The 18,658-nt window shown below is 52.6% G+C and overlaps 1 protein-coding gene across 5 annotated transcripts in view; it reads right to left on the bottom strand.

Annotated features, from left to right (window-relative positions):
* Nucleotides 1–11,522: 11,522 nt before the first annotated feature.
* Nucleotides 11,523–18,658, bottom strand: part of KDM5B (lysine demethylase 5B) — a 76,038-nt gene continuing 68,902 nt past the window's right edge. For 4 of the 5 annotated variants that reach the window (XM_055418918.2, XM_055418917.2, XM_055418921.2 and 1 more), the window contains 5 exons: nt 17,297–17,782; nt 15,860–15,971; nt 15,074–15,228; nt 13,660–13,980; nt 11,523–13,213 (listed from right to left, as the gene is read on the bottom strand). In XM_055418918.2, the coding sequence (XP_055274893.1) occupies nt 13,076–13,213; nt 13,660–13,980; nt 15,074–15,228; nt 15,860–15,971; nt 17,297–17,782 (1,212 nt within the window). In that variant the 3' untranslated portion in view covers nt 11,523–13,075. The remainder of the gene's footprint in view (nt 13,214–13,659; nt 13,981–15,073; nt 15,229–15,859; nt 15,972–17,296; nt 17,783–18,658) is intronic. The other variant, XR_016039537.1, reaches the window with a different exon arrangement.

An 18,658-nucleotide genomic window follows, 5' to 3' on the forward strand; every position in this document is an offset into this window, starting at 1 on the left:
CCAATTCAGTTGCTCAGTTGTGTCCAACTCTTTGTGACCCCATGAATCGCAGCACGCCAGGCCTCCCTGTCCATCACCAACTCCTGGAGTCTACCCAAACCCATGTCCATCGAGTTGGTGATGCCATCTAGCTATCTCATCCTCTGTCGTCCCCTTCTCCTCCTGCCCCCAATCCCTCCCAGCATCAGGGTCTTTTCCAATGAGTCAATTCTTTGCGTGAGGTGGCCAAAGTATTGGAGCCTCAGCTTCAGCATCAGTCCTTCCAATGACTACCCAGGACTGATCTCCTTTAGGATGGACTGGTTGGATCTTCTTGCAGTCCAAGGGACTCTCAAGAGTCTTCTCCAACACCACAGTTCAAAAGCATCAATTCTTCAGTGCTCAGCTTTCTTCACCATTCAACTCTCACATCCATACATGACTACCGGAAAAACCATAGCCTTGGCTAGAAGGACCTTTGTTGGCAAAGTAATGTCTCTGCTTTTAAAATGCTATCTAGGAGTAAGCATCTTTTAATTTCATGGCTGAAATCACCATCTGCAGTGATTTTGGAGCCCCCCAAAATAGTCTGACACTGTTTCCCCATCTATTTCCCATGAAGTGATAGGACCAGATGCTATGACCTTAGTTTTCTGAATGTTGAGCTTTAAGCCAACTTTTTCACTCTTCTTCTTCACTTTCATCAAGAGGCTTTTTAGTTCCTCTTCACTTTCTGCCATAAGGGTGGTGTCATCTGCATATCTGAGGTTATTGAGATTTCTCCCGGCAGTCTTGATTCCAGCTTGTGCTTCTTCCAGCCCAGCGTTCCTCATGATGTACTCTGCATATAAGTTAAATAAGCAGGGTGACAATATACAGCCTTGGTGTACTCCTTTTCCTATTTGGAACCAGTCTGTTGTTCCATGTCCAGTTCTGACTGTTGCTTCCTGACCTGCATATAGGTTTCTCAGGAGGCAGGTCAGGTGGTCTGGTATTCCCATCTCTTTAAGAATTTTCCAGAGTTTATTGTGATCCACACAGGTAGGTAGGAGAGGGCTGCCTAATTTTGAGGGTTCTCCAGGGAGAACGAGCCTACAATCCCCAACTTTACCACTTTCTGCTGAACAGAGCTTCCTGCTGTTTCATTTCTAATTGTCTCAAGCCGGAGGCAGGCCAGAAGGAGGTGGCATCTCTCCCATCACTGCTCTCCCTGGGGACCCAGACCCCCTGCACCCTCACCCACCCATTGGCCGCTCAGCTGCTTAAATAATCCTGCTTGTGCCCATCTTCGTCTCTCACAGGTCTGCTGGCACTTGGACTGCACCCCCACCATGATCTGGGGATGTCTCTGCTTCCAGAAGCTTCCAAAGTTCTGCTGTTGTTGTTAGAGCAGACAGAGCAGAGCCAGAGGGGCGAGCCAGCCGTCACTGAGCAGGCCTCAGCAGCTCCCAGCTCCTGCTTTACCCTCACACCCGTCCCAACACAAACGTGCCCCCAAAGCTGCACCCCCCGCCATGCCCCATACACCCTGTCAGTCTCTGGAGCAGTTTGCATTGCTTCTGACAACTCAGCAAACCTTGGTGAAGCTTCCACTGAGGCACCTGCCTTCCTGCTTGTAAGATAGAGGAGGATTTTAAAACTTCTGAGTGCAATTCCTAACACTCAGGTCTTAGTGACCTTCTTCTAACCTGACTTGTAGACACACCAGGTTTAAAGGTATTTTAATTTTATTTACACTATTTCATACTCAACTCCACTTAGTTTCTTAGCTATTGCATAAAAATGCTTTTAATATGAAGACATTAACTCATTAGACGGGACCAAAAAATGAAACACAGATAAAGTTAAGTGTCACACAATCCGCATAAGATCATAAATTTTAATTTAAAAAAGTGACAATCTCTAAACAGTCAGTGAGGGCCAACCCCTCCAGGAAGCTGGATAAGTGAACTATAATTATTTATTCCCCATGCAATGAACAAACATAAGAGATGACTCTACACATGAACATCACCAGATGGTCAATAACAAATGAGATTGATTATATCCTTTGCAGCCAAAGATGGAAAAGGTCTATACAGTCAGCAAAAACAAGACCAGGAGCTGACTATGGCTCAGATCATGAACTCCTTATTGCCAAATTCAGACTTAAATTGAAGTAGGATAAACCACTAGACCATTCGGGTATGACCTAAATCAAATCCCTTACGATTATACAGTAAAAGTGACAAATAGATTCAAGGGACTAGCTCTGATAGAGTGCCTGAAGAACTATGGACAGAGGTTTGTAACATTATACAGGAGGTGGTAATCAAAACCGTCCCCAAGAAGAAGAAATGCAAAAAGGTAAAATGGTTGTCTGAGGAGGCCTTAAAAATAGCTGAGAAAAGAAAGCAAACGGCAAAGGAGAAAAGGAAAGATATACCCATCTGAATGCAGAGTTCCAAAGAATAGCAAGGAGAGATAAAAGAGCCTTCCTCAGTGATCGGTGCAAGGAAATAGAGGAAAACAATAGAATGGGAAAGTCTAGAGATCTCTTCAAGAAAATTAGAGCTACCAAGGGAACATTTCACGCAAAGATGGGCTCGATAATGGACAGAAATGGTATGGACCCAACAGAAGCAGAAGATATTCAGAAGAGGTGGCAAGAATACACAGAAGAACTGTACAACAAAGATCTTCACGACCAAGATAATCACAATGGTATGATCACTCACCTAGAGCCAGACATCCTGGAATGTGAAGTCAAGTGGGCCTTAGAAAGCATCACTATGAACAAAGCTAGCGGAGGTGATGGAATTCCAGTTGAGCTATTTCAAATCCTAAAAGATGATGCTGTGAAAGTGCTGCACTCAATATGCCAGCAAACTTGGAAAACTCAGCAGTTGCCACAGGACTGGAAAAGGTCAGTTTTCATTCCAATCCCAAAGAAAGGCAATGCCAAAGAATGCTCAAACTACCACACAATTGCACTCATCTCACACGCTAGCAAAGTAATGCTCAAAATTCTCCAAGTCAGGCTTCAACAGTACGTGAACTGCACTTCCAGATGTTCAAGCTGGATTTAGAAAAGCCAGAGGAACCAGAGATCAAATTGCCAACATCTGTTAGATCATAGAAAAAGCATGAGTTCCAGAAAAACATCTGTACTTATGCTTTATTGACTAAGCCAAAGCCTTTGTGTGGATCACAAAAAACTGTGGAAAATTCTTCAACAGATGGGAATACCAGACCACCTGACCTGCCTCCTGAAAAATCTGTATGCAGGTCAAGAAGCAACAGTTAGAACCGAACATGGAACAACAGACTGGTTCCAAATCAGGAAAGGAGTACATCAAGGCTGTATATTGTCACCCGCTTATTTAACTTATATGCAGAGTACATCATGAGGAACGCTGGGCTGGAAGAAGCACAAGCTGGAATCAAGATTTCTGGGAGAAATATCAATAACCTCAGATATGCAGGTGACATTGCCCTTATGGCAGAAAGTGAAGAACTAAAGAGCCTCTTGATGAAAGTGAAAGAGGAGAGTGAAAAAGTTGGCTTAAAACTCAACATTCAGAATACGAAGATACTGGCATCTGGTCCCATCATTTCAGGGCAAATAGACGGGGCAACAGTGGAAACAATGACAGACTTTATTTTTTGGGCTCCGAAATCACTGCGGATGCTGACTGCAGCCGGGAAACTAAAAGATGCACGCTCCTTGGAAGAAAAACTATGATCTACTTAGACAGCATATTAAAAAAGCTGAGACATTACTTTGCCAACAAAGGTCCATCTAGTCAAAGCTATGGCTTTTCCAGTAGTCATGTATGGATGTGAGAGTTGGACTATGAAGAAAGCTGAGTGCCAAAGAACTGATGCTTTTGAAGTGTGGTGTTGCAGAAGACTCTTTATAGAGTCCCTTGGACTTCAAGGAAATCCAACCAGTCCATCCTAAAGGAAATCAGTCCTGAATGTTCATTGGAAGGACTGATGCTGAAGCTGAAGCTCCATTACTTGGGCCACTGATAGGAAGAGCTGACTCATTTGAAAAGACCCTGATGCAGGGAAAGACTGAAGGCAGGAGGAGAAGGGGACGACAGAGGATGAGATGGTTGGATGTCATCACGGACTCGATGGACATGAGTCTGAGCAAGCTCCAGGAGTTGGTGATGGACAGGGAAGCCTGGCGTGCTGCAGTCCATGGGGTCGCAAAGAGTCAGAGACGACTGAGCGACTGAACTATTTATTCCCCATGCAACGAACAAAAACAATCAAGTTTTAAAAACCGAGTCCAATAAAACTCAAACACCACAGAACAGGGAGTGTGGAGGCTGCTAGAAAAGTCACAGGTTAAGGCTCTCAGAGCCATACCGGGCCTAGAGAGGGAGTGAGATGAATCCCAAAGATGGCCATCTCAGATTTGATCAGATCACAGGACCTCGTGGGTATCAGGGGGACTCCCTCTTTTTACATTCTTTGATCTAAACTTTTTTGGACGCAAACAGGATTTTTCAAAGGGAGTAACAGTCATAAACACTCAGTTTTATCTCTGTGCTCCTGCTTCCTCAGCGAAGCACCCGCCGGTCTGGTGCCCCAAGTAAATGCCTGCCTCTGAGTGAAGGCCCCCACGCCGTGGTCGAGCAGCTTCTCCTGAGCTACCCCGCTCCTTCCCCAGACAGCCCGTCTTCCCTGAATCCAGAAATGCACGGAAGGGGCTGTGTGCTGCTGAGTGCTCGAGCTGGGAGCCACACGGGGCGGAGGACTCGTTCCAGAGGGCAAGCACGGCTCTCAGGACACAGGACACCCACTGTCGAGGTGGGTGAAAAGCAAACCAGCTGAGACCCTTTCTGAATAATTCCCACGGGGCCCTTTACATCTCTGGGTCCATGAAGTGTCCGTGTGTTGAGGCTGAGTCTCAAAGAAGCCAGCAGTGCAGAGGCCATCAGGGGAAGAGGCCTCGACAGACACTCGGACGGCTGGGGTGTCCCAGGTTGCCCAACCGCCCTGCCTGGGTCTGCAGCAAGCCAGACACCCTCGACTGCAGCCTCACCCCGTCCCCCAGCGAAGACGCTGTCTGTCTGGCACCTGCCGGGGGCTGGGAGTGCAGAGGCCGACACTGGCACGCCCCCTGGGGCTTGTGGCATGGAGATCCGCGACTCCACCGGGGGCATGGCAGAGGAGTCCTGCAGTAACTGACCCAGGTGGCCTCCTGGAGCCTCCAGATGGCAGCAGCAGGTCAGGGTGGCAGCAGGGTGTCTTGTGTCTCCATTGAATGGAGACCTCAGCACCTGCTGAGGCACTGTGGCTCAGGGCGGGGGCCACGGGAATCCTGGGAAGGGCTTGACAACAGGTAGCCACGAGGCTTCAGCAACAGGAAGATCCCCACGCGGGGGCCACTGTGCCGGAGTTGGGGAGTCATGCAAGGTCAGGGGCGAGGGCTCGGCCATGGCAGGTGGGCTCAGACAGGTCGTTCAGGTTTTCTTCACAAGTGAGCAGAGGCCACTGAAGGCGTCTACACACAGGAGCCTGGTCAACCCCCTCGCGTCAGGTGGTTGGAGGCCCACACTGGCCCCCTCCCCTGCTGACTGCCCAAGGGGGCCCTTGTGGCTTCTGGTGCCCAGCTGCCTGGGTTCAATATCGAACTGGACTCAGCTCGCCACCCACAGGCTGGGGTACTAAGCGGTGAGCTCACTTCACGGGACTGTGGTGGGGACCCACGGAGGGGCTGCGCTGGAGCCGGGGCTCGTCACTGCTACCGCTGGCCAGCAAGTTTCACGACAGCTGTCCTCATGTGCCCCAGAGAGGCAGACGGATGCTCCCGAGGATGCGCGCTGCGCCTGGAAGCTTCCTCACTCAGTCTGTGGCCCTCCCACAGCAGGATTCAGGAAGGAGAGGACCCGAGCCTAAACCTCATCTTTGGAGCAGGGCTTGGCAGGTCTGCTTTGCCTCTGGTCCCAAAGACCGCTGCGTGCGTGCAGCTAGGTCCGTGAGCACATGGCGTGCTGGGTCTTTTCTTCTGGGCTGTGGGCGTTGATGGGGCTTCTGCCCAGAGAAGACGGCCACCACAGAGCCTTGCTTCAGGCCGGGCCCGTCACCCGGACCTGCTCACTCGCCAGGATCTCAATGGATATGCCTGGCCTGTGCCAACTGACGTGCCTTTGCCAACCATGGGAGGAGGTGCGGGGTGAGGGCGGAGTGCCACGGGGGAGGTGCCCCCTATCGGCAGGGTCCCTGCACACTGAAGCCGCAGACACCTAGACCTTAATAAGACAGCTGAAGTGCATTTCCCACCTGTCTGAGTTAAGCAAACCAGTTTAGGAGAAAAACAATGTCCCGTCAGTTCTCTAAGGCTCCGATAAGCTGCACTGCACTGGTGGTGGGAGAAACCCACAGCCTTTAAGGGCTTCAGGAGTTTGTAGGGGAGTGTTTAGGAATTCTTCATCGCCTTGGGGAGCCACACCCTCCAAAGGCTAGGCTTGAGTACGCAGAGGCCTGCCACCTTGTGTGTATGGGTCCAGAGTGGACCCGACTGTCTGGGCCTGAGCCCCACCTGGCCCCTTGGCACCGGCTGGAGTTCAGTCCTAGCGGCTGCATGTCATCTGGGGGACGATGGTGGTGCCGGCCGCACAGGAGGCTGAGAGGGAAATTCAGGCACAGCTTTGAGAGAGCACCCACTGTGCATTAAGGACCGCGTTGGCTTCTGATTCTTACCATTGCTTGCTCCCCACACACATTCATCTCCTTCTGGTCACGCTGGGGGTCCTTGAAGAGGTCTCCTCCACCCACAGCAGAGTCTGTAACCAAGGGTCCCCCTCAGAGGCAAGGCCTGCCCCTGCTCAGAGCCCTGCCCCAGGACAACTTGCAGTCAGGGCTCTGAGGTGGGCGCTGTGTGGGACTAGGGGAGGTGAATGGGACCGGCCTTCCCCTCAGCACAGTCACACAGTCAAGTGTGGGGTGACAGAACCCAAAGGCGGCTCTCCTGACTCCACCAGTCGTGAAGCCCACAAGACCAAAAAGTCCCAGAGACCTGTTTCCACAGGCCCCTCCGCTCTGGACTCAGCTTCTCAGGGACTGCGTCCAAGTTCTATATGCTCCAAATCTACTAACCTCACAGAGCCCAGGACCAGGGCCACCGGGAGCTTGGGTAGAAGGTCTGAGTGCCCCATCTTAAGTCCATGGCTGAGTCTCCCCCGAACAGAGCGGAATCCCTCAGGGGCCCCAGGCTGCAGGTGCTTGGCGTCGGGGAGGCCAGGCTCAGGGACCTGGCAGGAGTGAGGCCCAGCGCCAGCCCTCTGCTGCCCCCTGCCGCCCACCAACAGCCCTGCGGGTGTTTTCAGCAACATCAGCCGCCAGGCTGCTGTCACCCGGGACAAAGCCAGGCAGGGGGCACAGCCTTCGCAGGAACCTGGAGGCTCCCCCCTCGACTAATGCCTACCGCTTCCAATTTCAGGCTCTGAAGCGAAGGGTGAAGGCCCCACAGAGAAACGGCTCCTTGGGTCAGAGAAGTCCTAGGAACGGCACCTGGTGGCCATGGAGCACTCTATGCTGCGCGGGTCCCAGCACAGCAGGAAGGAGCACGTGTCTCCAGGACACAGCCTTGGGTCTGGCTCCCAAGCAAGGTGCACCCCGACGCCGCTTGCAGGGGGCAGTCTAGGAGGGGCTTCGGGGGAAGGAAGCTGCGGGGAGGGTCCCCGTCAGCACCGTGCAGACCTCTGCCAGGTAAACGGTGCTCCTTGCACCAAAGGCCTTGGTCCCTAATCCCACTCTCCCCATCCTCCAAACACAGACGCTGGGGAGCAGGTGTGGGAGCCCTGGTGACATTGAAGAACCCCAAAGACTGACTAAGGCCCTTTGTTTCTCTCCCGGCCAATCCAACCAGGGAAACCTCCGCAGCATCAGCAGCAGGCAGGGCAGGCTTGGGCATCTCGGGCAGCGGCCAGGGCCTGGCCGGCCGAGCGCTTGGTTCCCAGGTGTGCCGTCTCGGTCCTGCTCAGTGGCCTCTGCTTTGCTCTCTGGGCCCTGCTCCCCCTTGACGCAGTGAGAAGACCCTCGTTGCTCACTCCTGCTTCTTGAAGTTTCTTGGAAGGTGGGGGTGGGGGGTGGAAACTTAAAGCGCAGGAAACAAGCCTTGGCACCCATGTCCACTGCAAGCTCAACTAGACTGTCTCGAGCGTGACAAAGCTGGGAGGTCTGTGCCCAGCCGACCCTGGCCTCACGGGCACCCACAGAGGCATGTGGTTAAGTCCAGCAGTCACAAACACGTTACTGCCACTGTCCTTGCTATCCACAGGGAGAAGGGAGCTTGGTGAAGAACCTGGAGCCCCGCAACACCAGGGTCACAGGGCACGTGTCCCATCGATGCTGGGAGCAAGGTCATCACGCTCGCCCCCAGCCCCTGCCGTCGGGGCAGAGGCAGAGGGACGCAGTGGGCTCCCCAGCCCTAGGCACGTGCTCAGAGCAGGCACAGGCCCAGGAGGCTCACCCCACTTGCTGGCTCTCACACGAGACGGGATGCTCACCACTCACTCTGAGAACAGAAGCCTCGGTGTGGTCCTGGCCAGATGGCAGCAAGCCGGGTCCCAGGAGCCTACAATCTCACAAGGGCTGGACCAGGGCAGAACACACAGCCACACAGGCTCTCTGGGTCTGCAGTTGGCCCTCGGGTCTCGCCTATTCCTAGATGGAGTCACGATTTTTAGACGACTTGAATTTCTGGCTGTGCTGGGCCCTGGTTACGGACTCAGACTTTGTCTACTTGTAGTCAGTGGGGGAATACTCTTCGCTGTGGAGCGTGGGGCTCCCGTCACAGCAGCTGCTCTTGCCGTGGTGCACAGCTCTGGGTGTGCGGGCTCGGTAGCTGCGGCGCACAGGCTTAGTTGCTCTGAGGTATCTGGAATCTTTCCAGACCCAGAATCAAACTCCTGTGCCCTCACTGGCACGCAGATTCTTATCCACTGTACCACCAAGAAAGTCCGTCATTATGATTATATAAACCACTGAGTGTAAAGAGTTGTTTTTATAAAAACTAGACAGAACCGCTTATAAAGTTGCTCTTAAATTTGGTATGGGTGAAACTTACTATGGAAGCCCAAACTGAAAATCGTAGATAATGCACGGCTTTCACTGTGGAGAAAAGCCCCCAAGCTGTGCCTTCCTCAGCGTCAGTCTCTTAAGCGGAGGAACACAGGACTTAAGGGTAACAGGAAGCGTACCTTTTCCACCCGCTGACTTTCTGATAAACTATCCAACCCCCAGTCCTTGGCCTATGAACGAGGGGCCTCCTGTGTGTGTTCCTGCTGGGATCACGGGCAGAAAGGAGCCACTGCTTGAACCCCCACCGCACCCCCAACATTTGGCTTGTAGGAGCTACATTTGCTTCCAGGGAGACGGTGTCTTGGGCATTTATTTTCCATGGAGCGAATAACCCCGTTCCCTGAGAACAGCCACTGCTAACCTCTTCCTGCGTCCAGCTCGCGGGAAACAGAACAGTCCTCTGGTCTCCACTCACCTGCACCAGGCCCACAGCCTCGCGATCCCACTGCTCCATCCAACTCAGTGAGTCCTGCTGAAAATCAGGGCACGGTGCTGCCCCTCCTCCTAGCACAAGTAGCCCAAGACAGGAGAGGGGCCTGGGTCACCATCTGACGCTCCCATCCCAACTGGCAGGAAGGTGAAAGAGGTACCTGCGTAAGCAGTCTTGAAACATAGCAAAGTATACATCAACTTGGAAGAAGTGAAACGTACACATTACACATGGACTCATTACGTTCTGGAACTGCATTTATGGCGGTGTGACTTCCTATGAGTTCTCGCCCAGGCAGCTTCTCAGGGACTGCCCTGAGGAGCAGAGGGGCTCTCAGGAGCCACGTGCTGGACAGGAGGTTGGAGGGTGGGAGCCAGACCCCTGGGTACTCAGGGTGCAGCACCGGGCCCCTGACCTCTTTACCGCTTCTTTCCAACAGGTCAAGTCCAGCAGAAGGGACTGTGCTATCTGTACCTTTACACTGAGGAAAGGCCGTTCTAACACAGGCCGATGCCCAGCGCAGACTGGCACAGTGACTGCACAGCAACGGGCATGGACTTAAAACCCTTGCTGTGCATTCTGCCTCCTGTTCCAGGACACGGCTATCTGTGATCCATCCCAGTCTGTCACAAGCTGGGAAACCCAGAAAGCACTTGGCCCAGAACACCACCCATGGGCACTAAACTCCAACCAAGGCGGATTCCAGCCGGAAGGGGGTCTAAGTAGGATGCCGGGTTATCCATCAAGATCACAGCGAGACAAAGGAGAGGCAGGAGCCTGCGATGAGTTCAACCAGAGGCAGAGAAGCCAGGCTTCACCCCCTCCAGGAGGCACCCACTCTGTTCACAGGCTCACCCCCGTCCAGGCACCTGAAGGCCGTGCTCCTTTTTACAGTGGATGTGCTAGCAAACTAAGTACCCCACACATCACACTTCTGCAAAGCACCCGAATCTCCCCAACGCCCTGCCTCCTGCCACTGGAGCTCACAGGCACAAAGAAGCAGGCGTCTAACAAGCCCAAGTACAGGCGGCCTCTCTAACTTCAGGGTCACTCTGAGGGCGAACAAGTCCCTGCTCCCAGGGAGCTGGAGTGAAGTGCAAAGAGGCAGACCCTCCTCACACACCGCCCAAATCCCAGTCTCCCTCCAGGTCAGCCGACACACAGGCACGTCCACCGTGCTCAGGGAGCAGCCCCAGCCAAACCTGGAAGGAAACACAGAAATGGCCGCCAGATGAGGCGGCTCACTAGCTTCTCCATCCACAGGCCCTCCTGGCTGAGACACCAGTCTCACTCAGCCCTTCTCCTCCTCACGCGGCTGCAGACCCGAGACAGGAAGGTGTCAGTTCGCTTCAGCCTCAGAGCTCACACACAACCGCCAGTGTCGAGGTGCGTCCCTAAGCGGGGTGCGCCGGGAGGTGTGCACTTTCACGTCGCACCGCCACGCAGGCAGGAGGCAGTGCGAGGCGAGCTGAAGACACAGCAGCCCGGGTTCTTCACCAGCAGTAGCAGCCGGCTCCTGACATGCCGCTCAACTTCAGTACCATCGTATATACAAGGTCAGTGGTCTCCCCTGGGGAGGGGTGGTTCACATACACTCCTGCCTCCCCCATCCCCAAGGGGCAGAGGATCTCCAGCACCAAGGAAGCTACTGTCAGGGATCATGTGCGAGCCTCCAGGAGAAGAAGAGAAGCTGGCAGGGCAGGAGAGGGGCAGCCCAGACAGGCAGAGCCGCTCTCCACAGGCAAGGCTCTATTCCAGGAGCAGAGTGGCCTTAAGCTTCCCTTCTCTGTGGAACTGGGGCAGTCAGCATCCTGCCCCGATGCCAGGGGCTCTAAGGATCCGGACGCTTACAAAGGCCAAGACCAGCAGACTGCCGCAAAACTGTAAATCAACTACATGTGAATTAAAAAAAAAAAGGCTCAAACTGCTCTAACTCCAGGCCGTACTCTGGACAGCCTCCTCCACTGGCCCCACAAACCTGCAGATAAGGAGAAATATGACAACAACTCTGGGAAAACTGCAGACGCTTCAGTCATTCTTAAAGAGATTTAATTATCTGAATTGCATAAAAGGGAGCAGCACACATGTCAATCTCTGCTACATCACAGACTGCTGTTGCTGTTTTTGTTGTTTTATTAAAGACCGCTGTTTCTACCCATCTTCGGGTTTATGGCTATAGAATGTAGGGAAAGTAGGTATTAGCAACAGGACAGGAAAAGCAAGTCAGAGTCTGTTCACCAGAAACGTCTTCTCCACTGCAGAACAGGGTCCTCTGAGAAGAAAAGGTGTGCAAAGGTTGGGAGCCACCTACGGTCGGGAACAGCAGCGAGTCAGAGACAGGAAGGCAAGTGGGAGGGGAGCCTGGCTGCTCACGAGTGCTCCCCAGACCCACCTTCTCCTAGGCCTCCATGAGGATGCACTCTCCTGACTCTGCCTTCTGAGGTCCTGACCCGAAACCAAACTTCCTGTCAATTCAAACATAATAAAGACATCATTCCCCCAAGGAGGGTTCATCTGAGGATTGGAATGATTTGCCAACATTCTGAGAAAGCTTACTTAGAAACAGCATGGCTTTCAAGACAGGTTCTGGTGCGTGAAGACTGGAGGAAAGGGGGGGTCTTTGTTAGTGGGGACTGGAGGCATGTGGCCCACCGGACGGAGCAGGATGCGGAAGAACCCCCGACAACTGCAGGCCACCACAGCTGCTGCTGTAGCCTGGCCGGGCAGAGGCTAAAGCAAGCCCCACTCGGGTTCTTCATGGCCCACAGGCAGGGGCAGAAGCAGCTGTAGGCTGATGGCTCTGAATAACCAGCAGGTAGTGTTACGTTAGGACCAAGGATTTATTCCACAATATAAACCGCAACACTTGATACAAGCTTCCAAATGAACAGGCGGGGGGTGGGGGGCAGGGAGCCAGAACAGCTGTGACAGGTGCTTAGGGAGCAGCCTCTTCTCTGTCACCAGTTCACCAGCGACACTAGAAGCCGGACGTCTGTGTTCTGGCATCCGCCAGATGCTAAAGCACCACACACTGTTTGGAAGTTTGTTTGGTTTTAATTTCAGCCACTGAAACCAACATGGAAGTTATTGCTTAGATAAATAAACCTAGTCTACCAGGAAAAACAAAAGTGGATAAAGAAAAACAAAAACCTCAAAAGTGAAAAACTTAAGCTCCCCAATATGGTAACAGAGTAAACGAGAGAGAGAATTCCTCAAATGAGGATTTACTGGGCCCTTCTGGGCACTGAAACCGAGTTGGACTCAGCTGGTAAACCCCAGGAAGAGGTAAGGTTTTAATGCTGTACATGAAAAGGTGCAAGCGCCAATCCTTCCAAACTGGTGGGAACCCCTGCAAAAACAGTCAGTGTTTCAAACCTCAACAACCACAAACAGCTCTTAAGGAAAAAAATACAAAAAGTGTCAAAAAATTTTTGTTTTTTTCTTTTTTTCAAAGAGTTCTGGAAAAATGATCCCGTAAGGAATAGAAATAGCACCGTTCACAGGCTGGTTTGAATGCCAGTCCCGTAGCTTTGCTGAGAAACTGGGAGTCCCCGGGCCGAGCCCTGGCTGAGGAGGGCTCTGCGGTTATCTCCGGCCCGGCGCGTCCGTCTCCGCACAGCGCACGCACACGTAGTCCTCCTCCTCGGCCGTCTCGGGAGAGACACCAACACAGACCTGATGGAACCACCGACTGCAGCTGCCATCACACTGGACCCAGTCCACCTGGTTACAGAGAGCAGGGAGACGGGGTTTTCAGGGGAGAAGAGGCCCGGCGGCTGGGGCAGCCACTGCCCCTCACGGGACCTCCGGCACGGCAGCCCAGGCGAGCAGGCTGAGCTGTTCTCCACGCGGTGGCTGCACGGGGCGAGGACAGGCCGCCCCGTGACAAGTAAGCAAAGGGACGACAGCGGCACCCCCCCACCTTCTGAGCGCCGGGCGGTGAGAGCCGGAGGAGCAGGAAAGGAAAGGGCAGAGGAAGAGTTTCTTCGAGAAAAGGGAGGAGACCCAGGAGCGCTGTGAGAGCAGAGACACCAGTGGGGGAGGGTGAGCAATCCACTCAGACGGGCTCAAGGCAGGTGAGCAGGAGAGAGACCCGGCCGGGCGAGCTGGCGCTCACAGGGTTCTGAGTTAAGGGGACGCACGTCCTCCACGGCCCAAACCTCACTGACCTCGTCTCCTTCTGGCTGCAGGCAGCTCACGGCTGGGCAGATGGCGTCCTCGTCCTCAGAGTCCTCCTGCTCCGAGGAGGACGTGTCTGAGGGCAGGGACTGCGTGTCGGCAGAGGGGGCCAACTCATAGCTACACTCTCTCTCTAACTTGAGACTGTCCGTGTCCTTGGGGTGGCTCAGTTTGATTCTCTTCTTTTTGGGGGCCCGCATTTTGGTGATTCGATCCCACCGCTCACTGGAGAGGCCTTCTCTTTCCAGGCGTCTCTTCAGCTTGCTCTCGAGGCCACCGGCTCCATCTCGCTTCCCTCGGCAGCCGTCACTCTGGGTGGAAGACGGCAAGCCCAGTTTAGCACGCAGTTTGCCTCTCACTGAAGTTGCCATGTCAACAACCACAGGCATGAGAAACAGGTGAGCCCCGCTGAAACCAAGACAGGCTGCCCCCGCTCCCGGCCCGTCCACCCCACAGGACCATCTAACTTCGCCGTTCAGTCCGTCAAACACTGGAGAACAAAAGTGTCACCAACGTGAACTGTCTCACATCAGCCCAGCAGTGACGGGAGGTGGGAGAACCAAACACACGAGCAAGTGCTTGACGTCCAGAGTTTCTTGGGAGGTGCTGACCCACAGATGGCTAAGAAACCAGGCCAATACTGTCCTTTGTAAAGGACATCTCTGCCCCTTAGAGGGAAAAGGGGCTTTTAACTGAACACAGCTGGTGACGTGCTACACTGTTTGGTACTGCAACGATAAAATCAAGCCTAAATGCCAGTGTCTACCCTTATGCTGTCTTCCTGCTCCAACTATATCCTCAGGGGTCAGCGATTTCGTTAACAGGATACAGGAGCAGCGGCATCTTACACTGCTGAGAAACAGGACCTTAGTACTTTAAGTAAGTCAGCACTGAAACAGGCCCCCATGGGACTTCCCTGGAGAGCTCCATCGGTTAGGACTCCCCACTTCTATTTCTGGGGGCACAGGTTTGAATCCTGGTCAGGGAATTAAGATCCTTTGGCGCAGCCAAAAAGAACAAAACACAACAAAAATGGGCCCTCTTGGTCTAGTCACCTGGTCCTAAACAGCAGCTGTCAGAATCGGTTTAGAAGAGTTAAAGCATTTGTTACACGCTGACTCCAAGAAGGAAAGCCTTTCCAGCTGTAATTACATTTTCATCTAACGGGATTTCTCTGACACAAGAATAATCCTGTTTCTAGCTATTATCACATGGAAATGATGAGAAGCACCTTATGAAAAACTTTTCACACAGTGGTTTAAAAACCAGTATCAGAATCCAGGTTGTGAGCCCGGCCGTCGGAACAGGGCTGTGGGGTAGATGATCTGCATCCCTTCCTGGATCAAAGACAGAATCTCATCCCTATGCTATCGAGAGAGGGTGACACCGAACTCCAATGCCCACCTTCTCACTGCTGGCTCTCACTGGAGAGCTGTGGTCAGCCTGTTGCACAGGGCTCGGTTTTGCGAGTAATGTCTGGTAGAGCTCCTGAATTTCAGGAAGGGACACCTGGAGCAGCTGGGCCTCCATCAGCAGCTCATTCACTTCTGGGCTGATACCTGTCAAGACCAGAGTAGAGCACGGGGACACTCCTTGTGACATGAGCAGAGGAGGACCGCCCACCCGGCTGCCGCCCTCCCCACGTCAAGTGAAGCCGCTTCATGTGCCCAGAGCCACAGCCTAACAGGCCCAAATAAGGCTGAGTCTACCGCTGATGCAGGAGACACACCGCCTGCCTAGACGGCTATCACAGGGCCCGGCATTCTGCATGGGCCGGGGCTCCAAGCAGAACTCCTGGGGGAGAGTCGCCCTCAGGAGGGACAGAAGAGGAGCTGGGTCTCAAAGAGCCCCCTCCAGTCTCCTGAGTAATGAAGCAACCAGTGAACCTATGACTGGGCATCTGAGCACACCCCTTGCTGTTCAACTATCAGCTGACAGGGGATGAACCCATTCCTCCCTGAAAGCAGTGGATAGAAACTTTCCTTTCTATTTCTTTTGCACTTACAAGCCTTTAAATAGGATTCTCCTCCCACCTTTCAAGTACACAGTAACACATATCCCACACATAAGAATAACGTCATTTTTTAATGGTTCTGGATTATCTACAACAAAAAACTACTGTAATATCACTTGTTACTTATTCAAGCCTTCAAAATAACAACAGTGATCGTGATGATAATCAATACAGACCATGGAGGGGAATACAGCTCCGACCAGTGGAGAAGGGCGAGTGTAAACAGGAGGTTCTGTTGTCCCAGTCGTCGGGCAAGGAGAAGGACGTGGGGCCAGGAGGCTGAGATATCTGACGGGAGGAAAACATCTCACAGTAAGGCTCTTCAGCACTAAGACTCCCACCAGCCTAAAAGCAGCAGCTTGGGCCATCAGGCAGCGTACAGCAGAGGACTCGATTTTCCCAAACTGAAACAAGCCTCTGGCATCTCAGATCTGGCCAAGCCAACTCCTGTTCACCAAGCCTCTGGCCTTCCTGGTTGTGCCTGGACTGATTTCAGAGGTGAAGAGCACTGCTGGGCAGTTAAGTCATTTTCTCTGCATGGAAACAGATCACACACAGCCTCCTGAATTCCTAGGGGGAGATTTTAACCTGCCTGACACAGACATGCACCCCTTTGGGTAAACCAACTGAGGAGCTGCCAGACAGCACTCACATTCATGTCCCCACCTTCTTCAGAGCTTATCAACAGGGGCTAGAACAACGGTCCTTTGACCACAAATGAGCAAAATAGCAGTTGTGTCTTTCCTCTTTATCAATACAAGGAAACTCCCAGCATGTCATGTGCAAGTAACACAACTGTCTCCAATGTAGGCTAGGTTGTCCGAATAGCCACAACTCAACTATGAGGCAAAAACTTAAACACAGCATTTGCTAAGTGCCAGGCATTGTATTTCAGAAGCTGGAAATAAATGGAAAAAAAAAAAAAGAAAGATAATAAACACAGCACACCAACCCTCTGTCCGTATGTCTAACCTGCATTTCACTCAGCCCTTGCAAATCACAGGCCTCTGCTGGCACAGCACCAGGGAGGCGCAGTGATTCTGCTAGAGAGTCTACGACATTTGGAAGTCATCAGGTGGACCTTATAAGACTAAACTCTGCATTCCTGACTGTACTTTCTTATCTTCTATGGAAGAAGACAGAACCCCACCCCCGCCACCAAAGTGATGGTTACAAGAATCAGGCTTTTGGCAGCAAGACCACAGATAGTATGAAACACACTGCCTCCCCTCTGAAGCAACATGATACGTAAGACGCTTCAAGACTTAATTTTTCCTCAAAAAAGCAACAAGACACAGAAGAAGGCACTCTCCCTTTCTGCTCAGTGACTCACATGACAGGAAGCAGGGAAAAAAACTAAGCAAAAAAAAAAAATTAAGTATATCTATTAAAAATACCTAGGTTCATACACACAAATGGGGAAATCCTATGTATATATGAACAGGCGAAAGCTGCTCTACAGACCGACAAGCGGGAGCAGAGGAAACAAACAGCGTGGCAGGTGCGCAGAGCCCTCGAAGGACCGCGGGTGCTGGTAACAGCAGCATCCCAGAGCCACAGAAGACACGGAGGCGAGCGCAGTCTGAAAGCCAGCAAGGCAGGCACAGGCTCACCTTGCTGGTCCCCGGCACCTGTCCTGCTGTGGCCTGCCACCTGCCACACAGCAGTCCCGAGCCCGCTCGGCCCTGCGAGGACTTGAGGCGCCCTGACGAGAGCAGCTGCCGGGCTCTGTGCTGCCAGCTCACGGTCCTCTCGATCATAAACCGCAGCGCGTCTCCCTCAGGCAGGCGGACGCGGATGCGCTGCAGGGAGGCCAGCAGGGGCAGAATCTTCTCGAGTGGGGGCTTCTCCGACCTCCGACAGTTGGGACACAGCCAGACTCGGGGGCCCTGTGGAATGCTGGGAGCCGCCACACAGCTAGTGTGGAAAGCATCCCTGCAGAGTTCACACTGGATCATGGGGGCCGCGGGGGCCTTCTGACACACGCAGACTTTCATCTCTACATCCTGCACAGGTGACAGCAGTTTCCCCTCATTGGCTTGTCGGAGAGACTGCAAGGCTTCCATTTCTCGTACGCGAGCTTCCCCGAGTGCTGCCATCTAGAAAGGAGAGGACAATAAAGGACAATGGCACGGAGACCTCAGCCATCTTCTGAAACTCAAGGGTCGTGGTGGTGAAGAACACTGGGCTCCAGAGCAGGTTCTGGGTTTAATGCCGCTTCTGCCTCACTAAGCCGTGGGGGTACCTTGGATAACAACATTTCACTCACTGTGGTGGGACGTCCACAGGTATAAACTAGAGTTGGCAACAGTGCCCGCCTCACAGGCCTGCCGTGATGACCCCATGGCCATGTGACCAGATGCTCTGGCTGCCACTCAGCAAACCACACTGTTAGCAGTTACCTAACTCACACCATTCTTCCAAGCCCAACTTCTTTCCACATGTGTCTCTTAAAAAATACACCTCCCTTGTAAGATACAGGTTTTCCACTGTCTATGTGCAAATTTCTGAGGTTTGTCTTCAGCTCCACTAACTTTTGTGATCTTCTAGAAAGGTACTTTAGATGACAAAGTCTCTAAAATGCATTAGTAAGCTGTGTCTCTTACTGCCTTTAACAACAGGCCTTATAGGTGTACTGGACACACAAACCGTACATAATGAAAGTGGATCCCTCATGAAGAAGTTAAACAGAAACACTTCACCAAACGTCCCTTACACACACACATGCACAGGGACATGCTAAGAGATCATTAGGGCAGAGACAAAAGCTAGCTGCTTTTCTGCAGGAAGTGGCATGTATACTTGTTATATTCTTTTCTCTATTAAAACAAGAGCCACGTCTCACTTCCAAGATCAGGTAATCTGTATAAGCAACTTGAAAACACAAGCATACTTAGCTTCAGAGTAAAAAGTTTAAGTGATACTGAATATGTTCCTGACCAGTAAGTACAAGCTGTCCATACGTGAGACCTCTA

Source organism: Moschus berezovskii, chromosome 17 (genome assembly GCF_049115385.1).
Source record: "Moschus berezovskii isolate FMDL1 chromosome 17, NW_MosBer_1.0, whole genome shotgun sequence".
Lineage (NCBI taxonomy): Eukaryota > Metazoa > Chordata > Mammalia > Artiodactyla > Moschidae > Moschus > Moschus berezovskii.